This window comes from Artemia sp. Qi Xiang Cuo, chromosome 8 (assembly GCF_049724085.1).
Source record: "Artemia sp. Qi Xiang Cuo chromosome 8, ASM4972408v1, whole genome shotgun sequence".
NCBI classification, from domain to species: Eukaryota; Metazoa; Arthropoda; class Branchiopoda; order Anostraca; family Artemiidae; genus Artemia; species Artemia sp. Qi Xiang Cuo.
The window spans coordinates 33,708,119-33,728,118 of record NC_142801.1 but is presented as its reverse complement, the minus strand read 5'-3'; the positions used below and the strand labels follow the sequence as shown (position 1 = coordinate 33,728,118).

Genomic DNA, 20,000 nt, shown 5'->3' with positions numbered 1-20,000 from the left:
ATTTTTCGTATAGCCTATTGTTTGAAATACGGTCAGTCAGCCGGGTACCCAGAACAATCCTTAAGCAATTTCTCTGGAAAACATCTAGCAAATCTTCATCCGCTTTTCGGAGCGTCCATGCTTCAGAGCCATATTTGACCACTGTCATCACTGTAGCTTCTAAGATTCTAATCTTGGTTTGCAGACTTATCTTCCTATTCTTCCAGACTTTTTATAACTGTGAAAAAACACCCTGAGCCTTGGCTATTCTATTTTTAACATCTTCACTGCTCCCACCATCTTTACTAATAATACTACCAAGGTAAGTGAAACTGCCCACCTGATCAATATTTTCATTACCCAACCTCACCTTTTCATCTTCACTTATTCCTAGCCTTAGTGACTTGGTCTTCCTAACATTAATTTTCAAACCAATACTAGCACCCTGAACTCGCAAAACCTCTAAAACTTCATTCATTTTGCTCACACTTTCATCTAGGATGCTTAAATCATCAGCATAATCCAGGTCCAGGAGACTTTTTCCTCCCCATTTGATTCCGTGGTCTCCCATTGCCTTTCCTGTGCTCCTTAAAACAAAGTCCATCAAAATAATCCATATAAAGGGGGATAGAACACAACCCTGCTTAACTCCTGATTTAATACAAAACCAGCTGCTAACCTCATTTCCTACATTAACCGCAGCAGTGTTATTCTCGTACATAGCACTAATCACTTTAATGTATTTGTCTGGTATACCATACAAGGATAAAACCTTTACTAAAGCTCCTCTATCAACAGAATCGAACGCTTGCTCATAATCTATAAAACTGAGGACCAAAGGTGTTTGAAAACTTAGGCACTTCTCAATTATTAACCTAAGAGTGAAAATTTGGTCAACACATCCTCTACCTTTTCTAAAACCGCACTGCTCTTCTCTTAAAACTTTGTCTACAGCATCTATCAGTCTAAAAGGTATCATATTACTAAGTAAGTTGCTACCTACAGAGACCAGACTAATGCCTCGATAATTACCACACTCACTTTTACCACCTTTCTTATAAAGTGGCTTAATTAAGGGTTTCCTAAAATCGTTAGGTACTTCCCCTTTTTCAAAAATAATGTTCATAATCTCCAATAACTTATTTCTAACCTCGGAGACACAATATTTAAGAAACTCATTTACTACCCTATCAGCAACTGGAGCATTATTATTCTTTAATCCTTTTAGTACTGTTTCTAATTACTCCTCACAAAAAAAATCTTCATTCACATCCAAGGTATTACAAACTTTTTCATTTTCCTCTATATTTTTTCCTGCAACTCTATCTCGGTTAAGCAAATTCTCAAAATGTTCGGCCCATCTCGCTTTAGCTTTTGTCTTATCGCTAATTGCCACCCCATTCCTATCTTTAACTGGGACAAGTCCGGATTGACTACTACCTCTCAATTTGTTAACGTGCCAGTACAATATTTTACTATTATGCCGTCTAGCTGCATCTTCTAAATCGTCGGCAATTTTATCCATGGCCTCCACTTCACACCTCCTTAGTTCATATTTCAATGCTTTCTCCACTTTCTTTACATTTCTTTTGTTTTCATGTGATCTATCACATGATCTATCATATATATATATATATATATATATATATATATATATATATATATATATATATATATATATATATATATATATATATATATATATATATATATATATATATATATATATATATATATATATATATATATATATATATATATATATAAAATCCAAGGCTAGGAGTATTTTTATTTACTCTGTCATTTAGGGGACTTGCGACCTTTTTTTGTTTTGACAGGTTATAAATAAATTGAATTGAATTCAAATGTTTTGTTTTTTGAAGATGTTTTTATTATTTTTACATCCAAGGTTAAGACAGTTTAAATTATAATAAACCCCTTCTTGATGATCACTGGTAAGTAGTCGAGCTCAAAGTCAGAATTTGTGGAAGTCCATTGTCCCCTGATCAGCGTCAAAAATGTTCAGCAGCTGTTCCTAGAACGCCAAAAGTAAAAATTTTTCATCATTATTACTTCTGGTAGCAGAGCATTTGGAACCGAAATTACCAATTAAGGCTGAATATCTATATGAAACGACGACTGTAAGAAAGGGCACTCATTTCTTAGTTTTCTTTGATTCCAACTAATTTTACGTAAAACTCAGCAAATAACTATAGATACATTCATAACAACAACATAAACAACAGACGAAAGCGTTCTCAAAGGAGTTTACAGATTACTGTCTTTCAATACATATTGACGCATCGGAATACAAAAAAAAAAATCTCATCTCTCTCTAGTCCCTTTTAAATCAAATTCAAATTGTTTTTTTAACCATAGAAAAGATCAATGTTTTTTCGCATAAGGCTTTAGTATAAATAGTGTTCGCAATATAGATACAGAACAAAATACTTTGTTTTTTGTCAAAGAAGAAAGAAGATGATGAAAACAATTTTTTACAAAGAAAACAATTCGGCAATGAAAAATGCCAGGACATCAGTTTTCGGGTAAGCTCAAGCTTAGATAATTGAATGTGAGAAATGAAATATCTTTGTGAAGGTTAAATTTTACTTATTTTTTTCTTCTTACAAATATGTGTAGATATTGCTTTTTCTTACCACTGAAGCATGTGGTGTCTTTTCCTGAGTTTCCATTTTTCTTTATAGGGAAAGTCAACTGGCTCTGGCCATAGAACACTACTGTATGGAAATGCTGTCCTTCTTCGACATCAAAACAGCAATATGGTTCGTTGATTACTTTTTATTACTCTTTTTATTACTTTTCCATATAGTTATGTTAAAGTACCAAGGACATTAAAAGAGTTACATGTTCCGTTCACCCGTGGTTCCATCTTAGGTTCATACCTAACAACCGCAGTTTTCCAAGTTTTTTCGTTTAGTTGTTAAAAAAAAACACGAAATTTTGGAGTGGTATCACATTTTTCAGTGTTGCCACATTGAAACGCGAGAACAAATAAGCAAAATCTTTTTTTTTAAATTTGACAACGCTTTTTGTCAATAAAAAGCCAAACATTAACAATCTGTTTCTTTCCATAGGTAACTGCACCTTCAAAGGAAAGCTAAACCTTCTTAAGCTGAGAAGTGTCTTATGCTTTTAGCTTTTTTTGGGGCTGGTTGTTCATCTACATATCCATTTTGTTTTTAATTTGACTTGCTAAGTCTTTTTCATTGAAAATTCGAGGTCCATTCCCTTTATCTTATAAGATATTAGGATTGCAAAAGTTTTCACACATCCATTTCAAAAGAACAAGGTTTCATTTTCATTGTCCTTGGTAAAACTTTTCTTCAAACTGTTCATAGTAATAAATGGTAAGTAAGGAACGACTTTTGCTAACAAAACCTGGTTCTCAAAAAAGAATTTTCATAACTATGTATGCACAAAAAGAATTTGCTTTTTATGCTGATTTCTCTGTGGCAATATTCGTGAACTTTAAAAGTTTCTCCTTCAAAAGCTATTAGCATAAGACAATTTCAGTAATTTTAGAATAGAGGGGGAAATATTTCTAGAAAAGAAAGTGAACTGCTGACAATATACCATAATATTCAACTTGACTGAGAGCCCCAGAGCGAAACTTTCATGTTCTTAATTGCACAATATGAAATTTTAATGTTCCCATGAGGGTGGCTCACGGATGCGTATTTATTACATTTTTTTCGTAAGCCTGATCGATAAGCCAGTGATCTAAACATATTTGTAAGGCGGTCATTCAAGCAGAAATTAGCAGTTCTAGTGACCTTTTTAAGCTACTAATTTAAGAAACTTTTTTCGAAAAGTAAGTTTTTCAAAGAAAAGTAAAGAGTTACTTTGAACCAAAGACGAGCAGACATAAAGTCAAACAATATTTCAAGCTTTAAACGAAGATAAATCCCAATCAATCAATGAGTGAGACCCAAAACGAACAGAAATTACAACGAAAAATTAAGTTAAACTTAAAACAAACAGAAACTACCACAAAGAGAAAGGGTAACCCCCCCCCCCCCCTAAGCCCTCTAAAGACCAGGAAACCATTTGTGTTTGGTGAAAACAATTTTTTTAGAGCACCATCTTTCTATTCGAAATAGCTTCAACAAAAAAAGAAAGAAAATCACCATAATAACCAAGATTATTGAAAAGAGCTAATGAATGTATATTGACATTCTGTAATGACATAATGATATTCATTCCTGATCTTAGCAATGGTTGAAAAGGAACATCTAAAATATATTTTGTTTTCAATAAAGCATAATTGACACCGTGGTCTTTAGAAGGCTTGTTTGGGCTCGTTACTTCTTCTCCTGTGGTCATTAGCTCTTGAAACTGCGCGTGGTAGTTTCAAGTTTGAAACAGTTATTCATTGTAATTTTTGTTTCTTTTGTGCCTCATTTATTCATTGATTATGATTTTAGTTTATTTTTTAGTTTGAATTATTACTCCACTGTATTTCTTCTCGTAATTTTTTTAATTTAGCTCCTTTCTTTTCTTGAAACAACAACTTCTGTGAAAAAAGCTTTCATATTTTTTGGAAAAAAATTTCCAAAAACTTTAATGATAGCTTTAATATAGAAATTTGGATGGAAAAGTACGGATAGAAGTCTGGATTTTCAAATGGATTGAAAATAAGCATAACTTTCGGCCTTTTATAGGACCGAAGCCGTCTAGACCTCTGTCATGTTACAATCCTAACTATAGACAAATATTGATCGACGAATATTGAAAAATAAAATTGAACATCAAGAATCAATACAGCCAGTTTTGTTCCCGGTTAAGGGCCCTTGGTTGTGAAACTTTATTTAGGTGTCTCATGGCACTGAGATTTCTAAACAGATCAAAATCAAAAAAGAATATTTTACACTAACAATCAATAAAATTACATTTGTTTCAACTAATTTATGTCATTGATAAGCTCCCTTTAGTCCTCCCCTTGTCATAATTTAAAATCTACTTCAAAACCCTGATCCCTCAAAGTTTTAGCCTGGTACCTTAAGCCGTGCTTGAAAAACTGTAGATGAGCCCTTTTGACAACCTATATGCACATAGTGCCTTTTAATGTCGTTTATACACCCCCTTTCTTATTTACTGAAAGTTTTGACTTAATACTCCTAGGCTATACGTTCCTGAGATATTGTAGATACGCACTTTTGACAGCCTGGATATATAAAGTGAGTTTTAAATTAGTTTAATATCCACTTAAATATTCAAAAAGTTTTGATCCTGAATCAGATAACCTTTAAGAATGACTTAGATAAATTCCCTATACACAAAACGACGTTGATCGGCATCTGGATAAGTTAGATAATAAACTATCTGAGAACGCACGGAGGCCTACCGACGTTTTCAACTTAAACGCTTCTGCCTTGCAAGTTCAATTCCTTTTATGACCTAGCACCTCTTGGTATATATTTAGAATCTTAAATATAAAATAATTGAAGATAAGCCTCTAAAACTATGGCTTTTTCACCCATGGACATCAGATTATACATGAGTTAATCCAAAGTGTCCATATTCCATGTATCTGGCTCTTTGTGTGACACCTTGTATAACAGTTTCAGCTTAGAGCAGTGGGATGCAAAAACAGCTCCTTTGTTTTTATTATTTGGCTTGACTGACAAAATTCCAGGCACAGAAGTCTCATCATTGCAAGGATATTACAGCATTGGCCTCCTGCCCGTTCCCAAACCAAACGATTAATTTCAAATCCGAGGCTATTCCCCTGTTTACCGGAAACTAAGAATGTCACAACAGCCTACATGGTTGTTATGTTGAAACTTGGACAATAAAGAAATTTAAGAAATTTGTACCTGTAGAGAGAAAAAGCACAATCATTAAGATTGTTACACAGCCATTTCGAAACAGAGTGATAATGAAAAAAACTAAGAATTATATATCTTCAACTCTTGTATATTTTGGACAGCTAAAATTTGAGGTTTTATGTTACAGTAGGGATGGCAATGTTTCCTAGCTTTGTTGGTTGTTATTCTTATGACAATAACAGTTGCTATAACAGCAATATATTGCCTAAACTACTGCATGGGGTGTTCCCATTTGAGCGCTTTCCCATTTGAGCGCCACGGAATTTTGTTCCATTTGAGCGCCACGGAATTTTGTTCCCATTTGAGCGCCACGGAGTACCATTTGAGCGCCAAACCCAAAATTGTGATTTTGCGGTGGATGAAGCGTGGTTTGCTGCCACATTGACCTGTACAAATATTTATTGCCACGAAGACAACGAACAAAACTGAGGATTTTATTGGGTCAATGGCTGTGAAATAACTCTGTACTGAGAGTTAAGAAGCTAAACGTTTGTTAAGCTTGTGAAGAATATAAGTGAAGATTTTACGCACGTTCATAGGGTAAGAACTGATTGCCGCTGAAGAAGGCTTGCTCGTCAAGTCGAAATATTCGGCTCTTTTTTTAGAGTTATTTCACAACGATCGTTTAGAAATGGAACGAAATCACCCAAAAATCGTGCCAAAAACGGATAATTCAAATTAATATATTGGTAAAAATACAAACAAAAACTGCTAATATCACACATCCGGCGAAATGTTATGTGCGACACCCAAGAGAAGCTCGTCTGCTGTTCGAGTTCCAGCCCTGTACTCCGTCGACAGCTTTTCGAGTCGTTAGTTAAGCCATGCATACATCTTGTTAGTACGATGGATGACATGACCCAGGAGTAGCAGTGTCCTTTCAGAATCGACGACTGCTTGTTCTTCCTTCAGGAAAGAGATAAACTGCCACAAGTTCGGGTGGTAGCGACCGACTCTTCGGTTAAACCGCATGTGCCATGATTCGAGGTCGTTGTTTGTCCTTCGCTGGATGCCGTAGACTGACCAGAAATGAGGAGGACATTGGTCGAACCACTGACGGCTGAAGTAAGTGACAAACGGACGAGCCGAAGGCCAGGTACGAACGATGTGAGAAATGATTGGACCAGAATTGATTCTGACGATCGCTGGAGGTAGGAACGCCAGAGCCAGAAGCTTTCGAACGTAGAGGTTGAAGTCTGCATCGGTCATGTACAGCTCACGGACTGAGTGACGCCCCAAGTTTCTGATTACTGCTTGGCAAAAGTGGAAGTAACACCCACGGTGCTTGGCGGCCGGAAAAACTTGCTTCACGGATGTCAGCAGACCGGTCTCAAAATCAGAGACGACGGTCGTCGGGCGAAGTGTCACTCCTTTCATCGCAGCCTGTAGGATCAGCTCGCTGAAGACGTCGTTGTAAAGCTGCGCAGACTTGCTCTCCATGAGCACGAAGACAGCGGGAAGTTGCTTGTCGCCGAAGAAAACGTGAACGGTGAACAACTGGCCGAATGGGGAAGGAGCTGAGTCGAAGGTGCCGTCCATATACCATTCCGGGCTTCGTTCAAGCAGACTTAACGACTCGTCGGTTGCAAAGCAAATCGCAGCGTTATTTTGAAGCTGAAAGAGGAGGAATCTCTGGTTTGCAGACGTCTCACTGAAAGCCTGGGGCAAGGGCGTCGGTACGGATATAGTATCAGCGGGCAGTGGTGGTATCAGCTTGTTTCGTGATCTGTACATGGACGACTTCACGTGCTTATAGGGTAACTGAGGCAAAGCACTCAGCCCACTGGCAGCAGCACTTGCGACCTGGCCGTCGTAGATAGCGGGAATCGGACGAGTAGTACGGGCTGACTCGCTTCGAAGGTCTGACCGGAATTTGTACTGCTGGGTCTGCAGAGGATCAGCGCTGTGGTCGTGCGTACCAACTGAAACTGGTGAGCCGTCGCTGGAATCAGTGTGTAACCGCCCGAGACATCCCTTCTTCATGCATCTCCAGCTCTTCTTTCTTCCTCCAGAAATCGGCTTATCGAATCTGTAGACGAAACCGTCGTGTTCTAGCAGGTGTTTATTCTTGGAGCTCTTCATTGTCAAACTGACTTATTAATACTAACCAGAAATATTGTTCCTGGCATCATTAAATACTTGTTATAAGAGGGTAAAAAAATATGCTCCCACACTAAATCCTATTGCATTTTGTGGGTAAACGGTTGTGCAATCGCTTACGCAATTAGGTCACCTGACCTTGCATCGTAAATTAGGATTAATGGGCGCTCGAAGTAAATGTTATAAGAGGGTGCAAGATTGTTAGCTCAGTTCAGTTCAATTTCGGACTTGGATAAGAGAAGAGCGATTTTCAACATGAAGAGGAAACGCAAAATATTATCTGGCGCTCAAATGGGACACAACTGAACTAATTAAAATACGGCGCGCAAATAGGAAATTCCCATTTGCGCGCCATGGCGCTCAAATGGGAAAGCGCTCAAATGGGATACACCCTACTGCATAATTGGTATTATTATTTTTTTTTTTTGCTATTTATTCCCTTTCCCATCATAATTGTTTTTTTTTTTCATAACAAATGAACTATTAGCAATGTTCGTGATGCTCTGGCAATATGAGAGTAAAGCAAAATTAGTTCGCTTTACATTTATTTTAAGGCTAAGGAGAATTTTTGAGCCCCAAAGGACTTTGAACATCCACATTACTTGTGGAAAATGAAATGTTTTGGCTATAGTATGGCAGATATAGGACTTTACTTTGAAAACAAAGTCGCACGAAAATCGTTGAAACGCTGTAAAAAAGAGAAGAAATCTCGAAATCAAAATTTGAATGTGGAAATAAATTTTGACGGGGGAACTCAAAAGATAATGAAAGTTTCAGATTTTCAATCATCATAAAAAAATATAATCTTTTGATGTATACATTGCATTGCAGACTTCTATTTAGTTCTATTCTTTAAGATTTCAATTAATATTGAAAAAGTTCCATCTAGGTTATCATTTAGTACCAGGGATTGTTCGATACCAAGCATATATGATACACTTAGAAATACACCAATTATTCTTAATCAGAGCTACAGAGGGGGGGGGGAGGGGTCGCTGAAACCACTTTAAATAGTTAAAACGTCTATTTGGGACAATGGCTTTTGTTTCCACTGTGTTCTATTACAAGGCTGCAATGACACCACCTAGACTTGATGTGGAAAAAGTCGATGGATTCTAGTGAACTCTCATTGATTAAACTCACATTACTCAGTGATAACGTTCGAACACACTTTAAATCGATTTGGATATTTTTGCGCTTCAATATTTTTTTAACATTAGAAAATTTAGCTGATCTGAATAAACAAAAGAAAAAATATCAATCTTTATCAAGGGTTTGATCTCAAAGCAGTTCTTAACATGTTCCTTCAATTCATCGAAACTGAGACTATAATATTGTTTAGAATTATTTTGAAAAAACAATGGAATCAATGTTTAATGTGAAAAGTAAAATTTGTTTTAGTTTTGATTATTCTTTCATAAAACATTTAGTTTCACTTTCGTAAAATTTACTTGCAAGGCTTAACCAGAGTTTTTTTTTTTAGTATTTGGCATGTTTATCAACAAGCTCATCAAATGACAAACTCGCCTTTGATGTTGGTCTTCAAGAGCATTCACAAGGTTAGTACGAGAATTTATTTGTAAAAAAGATTTTATAAATTTATCTAGAAGCCAGTAGCTAATCTTTCAAACCGATCAAACTGAACGCTGTAGCGTTGCCAAAAATAAAAGCTATAAGGCTCCGGTGTTTTATTATTATTTATTTATTTATCATCTTTTTTTTTTTACCAGAAGCATTTCATACGGAAGGAGTGTTCGTATAATTTTCGCAGGGGGCACATTCGATTGGAAATCGGAAGTTCTAGTGCCCTTTTTAAGAGTAGAAAGGTCAACTATCGGAGGGCAACTAGCCCCCTACACCCCTTTATGCCAAATACATCCGATAAAATCTTGATATTACCATTTTGTTGAAAATAGTTAAAATGTCAGATAATGAAACCCCCAGTGTTGACACCACCCTCCAGAGTCCTGGGGTAAGTTAGTAAGTTATGCCCTGGGGGCATATATGGTTCTTATGTAAGGAATGATCGTATAAACTTCAGAGGGGGATCATTTGATTGGGAATTGAAAGTTCTAGCTCATTTCTTAAAAGTCAAAAGAGATTATGGGCAACTAGCACCCCCACACACGCTCTTTTTTCCCCAGACCTATCCGATAAAAATTTTGAGATAGCTATTTTGTTAAAATAGTTCAAACATCAGAAAACAAAAGATCAGGGGTCGACACACGGCTTGGAGGCAAGTGTTATAATTTCTACCCTGAGGGAATATATGGTTATTATAGAAGGAATGATCGAATAAACTTAGAAGGGGCCCATTAGATTGTAAATCGGAAACTCTAGTGTTTTTTTAAGAGTCAAAAGTGATTGAAGGGCGCCTAAAAAAAAAATAGGGGTCAAAATATTCCCCTCTGTAGAGCCCGGGAGCAAGTGTTGTAGATTATACCCCCGGGGGCATATAAGGTTCTTATGGAAGGGGTTGTCGTATAAACTTCGGAGGGGTTTCATTTGATAGGAAATTGAAAGTTCTAGTGACCTTTTTAAGAGTCAATTGGGACCGGAGAGCAACCAGCCCCCCTGCCCTCTTAACTGTCATTTCTTCTGATAAAACTTTTGAGATAGCCATTTTATTAAAATAAGTTCAAAGATCAGATAACAAAAATTCCAGGGTTAACTCAACCCCCCAGAACCCGAGGATGAGTGTTGTAAATTATGACCTGGGAGCATATAAGGCTTTTATGCGAATGTTTTTTTTAAATTAATTCAAAGATCAAATAATTCCGACCCTCATACCACTAAAAAAATTATTAGCGATATTGTATTCCAAAACTTACAGGAGCTGGCCCCTGGCCATCCTTGCATGGCCTAACCTCCCTTCCCCCCAAAAAACACTTATTAACGATATTTAAGTCCGAAACTTATGGGAGTTGGCCCTCAACGGCCCGATCCCCCTGCCCCGAAACAAACTAATCAATGATAACACATGGGACCCCTGACCCTCCATTGCCGGATCCCCCTCCCCCCCAAAAAACTTATCAATGATGACTCATGGAAGCCAACGCCTTCCCCTCCCTCCATGGCTTGACCCACCTCCCCCCCAAAAACAACAAATTATTAAAGATATTTTATTAAAAAAATAATGAGATCCAACCCCTGGCCCTCCCTCTATACCCCCTCCCCCATAAAAACAACTCTTTAACGATATTTTATTCCAAAAACTATAGGACCTTACCCCTAGCCCTAACTCCATGGCCCGACCCCCGCCACAAAAAAGTTTATACGCGATATTTCATTCCAAAAATCATGGGAGCTGAACCCTGGCCCTTCCTCCATGGTCCCCCCCCCCTGAAAAAAAAATCACTAACGATTTGTTATTACGGTAACGACATTTTTTTATTAAAAAAAAACAAACAAATCAACAAAAAACAAAAAACTTATTAACAAGATCTTATTCCAAAACCATCGGAATATAGTTTATTTTTATTTGATCTGTCCAAAACTGTTCAAGACAACTATAGTTTTCACTACAAATAAGAGTTTGGCTACTGCCTGTTTCCTTAACGGTAAAAGCATAAGTGCTTATACTGTGTATATAGCGCATTACTAAACGAATTATATAACAAATATTTTCTTTTGTACTTATTACGACACTGAAAATAAAGTGAAAATTGCAGTGAAACTAAATCGGGAGCTGGTGAACTTTCAGAAATTAATATCATTATACATCAAATATTCAGTTTAATTTTATTAGTTCTTGCTAAGACTGTTAAAAACACATATAGTTTTATTTAATATATTATTTTGGAATACAAAATTATTTTGGAATAGAGAATTGTGAAAAATTTTTCAGAAAGTTTTTTTTTTTAATTAATTTCTGTTTGTTCTTAATTGCCAAAGTTTCAAGTTTTTCGAAATTGCCTGTTCCAACATAATTTTGTATTCCAAAATGATATCCAAATGCAAAACTATATTAGTCTCTAATAGTCTTGCTCTTCGCTCTCTACTCTTTTCTGCAAACTGTTTTGATATCAGGACCTTTTTCTGCCTCCTGGGACATCTGATTGACATTTTAGGTACCTATTTTGTCCTTTCTCTGCGGCTGCTTTTTTTTGCACGGGGGAATTTTCCATTTCACTGTCAAGCCAAAAAAATAAGGACTTTTTATATGCCATTATATCTTGAAGGATTTAAGATTCAGTACATGTCAGCTATTGCCAGCAGCAATTACATTGTGATTGAAACACAGTATTATGTTGAAGTAGTTGTTTTTAATTCATACAAGATTTATGAAAAACTAAATATTGTGAATTGACAGGTGAGGCATGTTGGTGGACAATTCATCCAGCCTCAAAACAAAGATCAGAGGGTGAAAAAGTACGAGTCGGTGATGACCTTATCCTTGTATCTGTAGCTACAGAACGATATTTGGTAAGTAAAAGTGACAATCAATTTTCAAACCTTTAGGAGTCTTTAGAGTAATATTTATGAGGTTTTTTTTTAATCAATCAGAAGTTCAGTCTAGAAAAAAAAATACTATTTTCTTTTACCTATCAGCTTTAACAAGGGTATATCTACAAATTTGGATACATTCTCGTAGCAATTCTTAGACAAAGCTTCCCATTTCTTAGTTATAGTCCTTCCAATGTATCCAATGACCCTATCTTTCTTCTTTTCAAATACTAAAAAAAAAACAAAGAATGTATTTATTTATTGGATTAATGATGTTTCTTGACTGCTAAGGTGTTTGCGTTGGCCCTGCAATGTGCTGCTACAGCTGAGTTCGAACTCTGGGTATTATATTTCCAAGCTGAGATCAAACCCACTGCGCCACCATCACCACAGCATTAAAACACAAAAAATAAAAGAAGATCTTGAACTATTTGAAAGAAGGTGCAAAAGTGTCTAAAAGTCTCAAGAATGGTAGCCTACCCTGAAAGATTATACGGATCCAGTGCATATTTATCATCTATTCTACGGTACAAAAAGCGCAGTCAGACACAACCTAGATGACTTTCTGTGGTCATTGTTTGCCACCTTGGAAGGAAACTGCCTCCTGGAAAGAGGTTTAGATAAGAGCTCGTCAGAAAGAGTGAAGATCAGAACCTGCTCTTCCCGAGTCAAATCGCCTGACGGCGAAAACAGAAAAGTACAGATAATATGGTTGCCTTCCTGCCACTTGCACTCAATCTCCCGTTCTTCTGTTCTTGACCACGATCATCCTTTGAACCAGCCAGAATATTGCTCACAGATGTTATTAGAATGTCAATCACTATTATCATCAAGGTCTGAGACGATAGCCCCTGGAAGGAGAAGAGAAGTCAAGTAAGGGTAAAAAGAAAAGAATTTTTGTAGCGAGAATAGGTTGTGAGGATACAAGGTGTGGGCGAATGAAGAATAGGAATCAACTATTGATTAGTTCAAATCAGAAGAGGAAAACAAGCACTGATAAGCCCTAGAAGAGAGCAGGGTAAAGGAGTACAGGATACAGGTGTAGCGGGAACAAGTATCAACGACTGATGGATTCTAGCCAAAAGGTGAAGACAAATGGAGAACCATAGTGAAAGCTGTTCGACCCATTAAAACGCAAGTACAAATCCGAAAACTACCATAAAATATTAACATAATATGAAACTACATACAAAAAAAACTCGTAAACTTTCCAGCAATGCCACAATACAGCCTTGAAATGCCATCACCCAAGCGGTTGGCCGTCTTTAGCCTGGACTTGCAGATAAAGCACCTACCGCGCTAACAATCGATGGTCGTTTGGTTTCATATTTGTCAGCCACCATAGAGGACTATGGTCAGTTTTACTTTTGAAGGATGGACATACAGGTAGAAGTCAGGTTTTTTAGCCACACATATAATAGCCGACCCTTCTTTTTAAGGTGGCTATAAATAGTGTACTGTTAGCGACAGCTTCCAAGGGATATAATTATTGAATGTAATCAATCCTCAAAGGTTCGGAATGGCACCATACCTTCCCATAGTCCAAAATTATCAGTTTCAAAGAGAAATGGTAGCAAATAATCAGGATATTGAAGCATCGAGTAGCTACGAAGGGTGTGCTTCAAGGGGTCAAACGCTCTCTCTGTTAATCGCTTAATTACGGCTCATAAGACTCCTTTTCGTATCATATTTGAAATAAATTTGTCAACTGTTTCGAAGCTTGAATGAACCACTGAAAGCATCCTACCAACCAAAAACTAACAATCTTCTTTGTTTTTGAGGAAGCTGCACTCCGAATGGCCTTTGTCTTTACTATTATCGGGGCTACATACTGATTAAAGGATCTTAAAAAAATAGTTGTATAATAAAGTATGCAATTGTGTATGGAAGAAGCTTCAAAATGTAGTGTACCAAACGCTGAAGTGAGGATAGCACCCCTTTGATTCTACGCGACATGTATCTCAACTTATACAGCCCAAGTGACTTGATGAAATCAATCTTTGGTGTCTCATCATGGTGAATCTTCACCTACCAATAGCCTTGTCTTAAATCCAAAATCGGAATGAATTTTGCAGAGCCTGCCGACTCTAACAAATCATCATTATAGACGTTTGGTAAGCGCCTTCCACCGAGATTGATTTGACTTCCCTGTAGCGCATGTAATATATCTACACAAAAATTTTTGTTCTTCTTGGGAAGTCAGAAGGAGCATGAATAACAGGGCCATGATATTTTTTAAATCTCTTCCTCAGAGATTTTAGAAGAATGGCCATTGTTTGGTCCTCTGACTTCTCATCTTTCCAGGACCTTTTTGAAACATCGAGTAATCCTCTAGGGTTTACTTCATAAAGATACTCAGAGGAAAAATACCTATATCCAGGCATGTGGGGTATCCTTGTAAGGAAACTGATCATCGAGGAGATACTTATTCTGAGAATTCCTATAATCTTTTATAAATCGAAGATGCATGTTAATGTTTAGTCTCTATTATTATTATTATTATTTATTTATTACCCGTCAAAAAAAAGGTACAAAAGACGGAGTATCACTAATAAAGAAAAAACACAAACAAAGAAAAAAAAACGAAACAAAAAGAAAAACACATCGAACAAATTACAAAAACGATTATTCTTTCAGGTGTTCCTTTTCTTTTAGGATGAAATGGTTTGCCGATACATTTTACTCTTATTAAAAAAAACAAAAAAAAACAAAAAAACAATCTTTGATTTTATTTGTTCGACGTCTAGCATACGACAAAAGGAAACTTTGCTTCTGGTCTATTTTTCAGGGAAACCGAAACAGAAGAAAACAGAGAGGACAAGAGTACACGACGTATTTCTGTTCGTTTTCATAGACAGCGCAATCGCGTTGCCTAAGCAAAGAACGATGTTGGCATAATGTATTATTTATTTTTTGTTTTCTTCCATACCAGGGCACTTCGTATCGAAGGAGTAGTCGTAGGAGCTTCAAAAAGGGCTCATTCGATTGGAAATTAGAGTGGCTAGTGCCCTTTTTAATAGTCGAAAGTGATTGGAAGGCAACTAACACCCCTTCCACGCCCACCATTTCCCAAAACACATCCAATCAAAATTTTGAGATAGCCATTTTGTTCAGCGCACTTGATTTCCAGATAGAAATTATACTTTTGAGGAAAACACTGCAAGCTTTTTATAGAAAGATTTGTCGTATAAACTTCAAACAGGGATCGTTCGATTGGAAATTCAAAGGGCTAGTGCCCCTTTTAATAGTTGACAGTGATTGGAGGGCAACTAACCCCCCTCTCACGCCCACCTTTCCCCCAAACACATCCAATCAAAATTTTGAGATTGCCATTTTGTTCAACATAGTTGAAGATTCTGGAAATTAGGTCTTTGTGGATGACAATCCCCCCACCCATAGTCCTCAGGGCAAGGGTTGTAAGTTATGCCCTGGGGGCATATAAGGTTTTTTATAGAACGTGTTGTCGTAGAAACTTCGAAAAGGGCTCATTCGATTGGAAATTGAAATTGCTAGTGCCCTTTTTAATAGTTGAAAGTAATGGGGAGGCAACTAGCACCCCTTCCATGCCCGCAATTTCCCCAAACACATCCAATCAAAATTTTGAGATAGCTATTTTGTTCAAAGTAATTGAAATGTCTAGAAATTGTATCTTTGAGGATAGCACTCCCCCTACAGCAATCAGGGTAAGGGTTGTAAGTTATGCCCTGGGGGCATGTAATGATTTTATTGAAAGCTTTGTCGTAGAAACTTGAAAAAGGGCTCTTTCGATTGGAAATTCAAAGGGCTAGTTCCCTTTTTGATAGTTGAAAGTGATTGGAGGGCAACTATCCCCCCTCTCACGCCGACCTTTTCACCAAACACATCCAATCAACATTTTAAATAGCCATTTTGTTCAACATTGTTAAATTGGGGCATATAAGTTTTTTGTAGACAGCGGACTTATCAAATTTCCAAATAGAGCTCATTTAATAGGGAACCAGAAAGGTTTGTGCCTTTTTTACCAGTCGAAAATAGTCTGGGGACAGATAACAAACCTTCCACACTGATTATTATCTCAAAGACATCTAGTAAAAAGTTTTAGATAGCTATTTTTTTCGACGTTGTCAAAAAATCTGGAAGTTATGTTTTTGAGGATGACACTCCCCGTAAAGCCCTCAGGGCAAGGGTTGTAAGTTATGCCCTTGGGGCATATAAGATTTTTTTTATTTAAAGCGTTGTCGTAGAAACTTTAAAAAGGTTCATTTGATTGGAAATTGAAACGGATTTTGTAATAGTCAGAAGTGATTGTCAGGCAACTAGCACACCTTCCGCGCCCAACATTTATCCTAACACATCCAATCATAATTTTGAGATAGCCATCTTGTTCAAAGTAATTGAAAGGTTCAGAAATTCTATCTATGAGGATGACACTCCCCCACAGCCCTTAGGGTAAGGGTTTCAAATTATGTTCTGGGGATATATAAGGTTTTTATTGAAGAATTTGTCGTATAAACTTGAAAAAGGGCTCATTCGGTTGGAAATTCAAAGGGCTAGTGCCCTTTATATTAGTCAAAAGGGATTAGAGGGAAACTAACCCCCCTCTCACGCCGACATTTTCCCAAATACATCCAATCAAAATTTCTAGATAGTCATTTTGTTTAACGTAGTTAAAAGTTTTAGAAATTAGGTTTTTGAGGATGATAACCCCCTTAGAGCCCTCTGGGCAAGGGTTGTAAGTTATGCCCCGTTGGCATATAAGGTTCTTATAGATATTCATGTTGTAGAAACTTCAAAAAGGGCTCATTCGATCGGAAATTAGAAGGGCTTGTGCCCTTTTTAATAGTCGAAAGTGATTGGAGGATAACAAACACCCCTCTCGCACCCACCTTTTTTCCAAACACATCCAATCAAAATGTTGAGATAGCCATTTTGTTCTATGTAGTTAAAAAGTCCGGAAATTATGTTTTTGAGGATTACACTCCCCCACAACCCTCAGGGTAAGGGTTGTAAGTTATGCCCGGGGGGTATATAAGTTTTTTTTATAGAAAGTTTTGTCGTAGAAACTTCAAAAAGGAATCATTTGATTGGAAATTGAAAGGGCTAGTGCACTTTTTAATAGTAGAAAGTGCTTGGAGGGCAAGTAACCCCCTCTCACGCCCACCATTTCCCCAAACACATCCAATCAAAATTTTGAGATAGTAATTTCGTTCAACGTATTTGAAAGTTCTGGAAATTAGGTCTTTGAGGATGATAACCCCTCCCAGCCCTCAGGGCAAGGATTGTAAGTTATACTCTGGGGGCATAGAAGGCTTTTATTGAAAGCGTTGTCGTAGAAACTTCAAAAAGGGATCTCTCGATTGGAAATTAAAAGCGACAGCGCCCTTTTAAATAGTCAGAAGGTATTGGAAGGCTTAACATTGTTAAAGTAAAGATCGATATTGGAACAATTTATTTATTTTTTTTTTTTTTTTTTTTTTTTTTTTTTTTTTTTTTTTAGACCAGGGCACTTCGTATCGAAGGAGTTGTCGTAGGAACTTCACAAAGGACTCATTCGATTGAAAATAGAAAGGGCTAATGTTCTTCAGTAGAGATGACCCTAAAGGTCCGAACGGGAGTCCATATATGGGCATAGAGTCATTAGGGAGAACACGTGGTTAATGGGGTCAATGACCTAAATTGTCAAGGTCAATGTTGTTGTTGTTGTTGTAAGTGCACGCTCTCAGCGAATGTTATGATCCAGAAATAGTATTTGTTGTTGTTTTGGACATGTACATGCTCTCAGCAAATATTATGATCCAGAAATAGTATTTGTTGTTGTTGTTGTTTTGGGCAAGTGCAAGCTCTCAGCGAACGTCATGGTGTCCAGAAATAGGAAACAGTATTTGTTGTTGTTGTTGTTGTTGTTGTAAGTGCACGCTCTCAGCGAATGTCAAACACCTGTGCTGTCGACCTCAATTCACCTATCGTGAATCAATAATTCCCCTTAGAAACAACAAATTAATTCCCCTTTCTTGACAGATCAATCAACCAATGACATCATCTGTCAGACTTAAAAAATTTTTGCCTAGAAACGATTCTCCAGGAATAGATCCAAGTCATTAATGTCTTTGCCTCGGAAACAACTCTTTTGGTCGAACTCCAAAGGATATTAATAGCCAAAGGCCATGGAAACAATTTTCCAAGAAACATCTTAGCGATGAATTGTTTTAGCGCGGGAATCAGGTTTCTTATTAATTTGAAATGCATTAGCGCAGAGATGCCAAAAACAAAAGGAGCACGCTGAATTACGTTTAGGGATTATTTGGGCGAAACTGTTTTAGACAGGTTATGGAACTATTTCGGCGAAACAGTTAGAGACATTTTAAAAGATGATTTTGAAGAGATTTTAGAAGAGAATTTAATGGTGAAACTCTGTGGTCGTTATAATACACAAGTTTCATTTGAACAGTGTTGTGAGGTCCTCTAACCCAACCCCAAAGGGCTCCGATCCCCCACCCCAACCCAGAAGGAAGCCCCCGGTCCTCAAAGGTTCTCTGGGCTCCCAAAGGGCCACCGGCGCCACCAAAGGCCAACCCAGACCCCCAAAGGCCATCCCCGGGCCCCCCAAAGGCCCATCGAGCTCCCAAAGGACCAACGGGGTCCCAAAGGCCCTCCACCGGTCCCCAAATGTCCCCCAGGCCCCCAACTGCCCCCCGGACCCCCTAAGGCCCTCCATGTGCCCCAAAGGCCCTCCCCCGGCACCCAAAGGTTCCCCGGACCAGAGAAACGCTGCCGGGATGCGCCGACGGCCAGGAAAGTGCCACAGGATGTGCCGCAGGGATGCGCCGCGGGTCAGGAAAGGGCCGTAGGGGATGCGCTATAGGGAGGTACCGCAGGAACGTGCCGCAGGATGTGCCGCAGGGATGACCCGCAAAAAAAAGTAAACTAAAAAGTAAAAATTTCGAAATGTTATCCCTCAAACGCCCTCCTCAGACCCCCAAAGGCCCTCCCCTGGTCCTCAAAGGTCCCCCGGGCTCCCAAAGGGCCAACCGGCCCCCAAGGGTCCCCCGGCCCCCCCAAGGTCCGCTCCCGGTCCCCAAAGGTCCCCTGGGCTCCCAAAGGCCCCCCCCCGGTCCCCAAAGGTCCCCCCGTCTCCCAAAAGACCCCACAATCCTCCAAGGCCCCGGGATCCCCCAAAGCCCTCCCTGGGCCCCAAAGGTCCTCCCCTGGTCCCCATACATGCACACACAAACTTACACACACGCACAAAAACTTACACACACACACAAAAACTTACACACACACACACGAAAACTGACACACACACGCCAAAACTTACACACACACACACACAAACTTACACACACACACACACACACACAAAAACTTACACAACCACACGAAAACATACAAGCACACAAAAACTAACATGCACACAAAAACTTACACACACACACACACAAAACTTACACACACACACACACACGAAAACTCACACACACACGCCAAAACTTACACACACACAAAAAATAACACACACACACACACACAAAAACTTACACATTAAAAAAAAAAAAACTCACACACAAACACACACACAAAACTAACACACACACACAGAAACATAACTTACACACACACACACGAAAACTTACACACACACTCCAA

The 20,000-nt window shown here is 38.1% G+C and overlaps 1 protein-coding gene across 1 annotated transcript in view; it reads left to right on the top strand.

Moving 5' to 3' along the window:
* Positions 1 to 20,000, top strand: part of RyR (Ryanodine receptor) — a 602,377-nt gene that overhangs the window by 55,245 nt on the left and 527,132 nt on the right. The window contains 3 exon segments of the mRNA XM_089093383.1: positions 2,685 to 2,762; positions 9,412 to 9,487; positions 12,241 to 12,353. Of these exon segments, the coding sequence (XP_088949509.1) occupies positions 2,685 to 2,762; positions 9,412 to 9,487; positions 12,241 to 12,353 (267 nt within the window).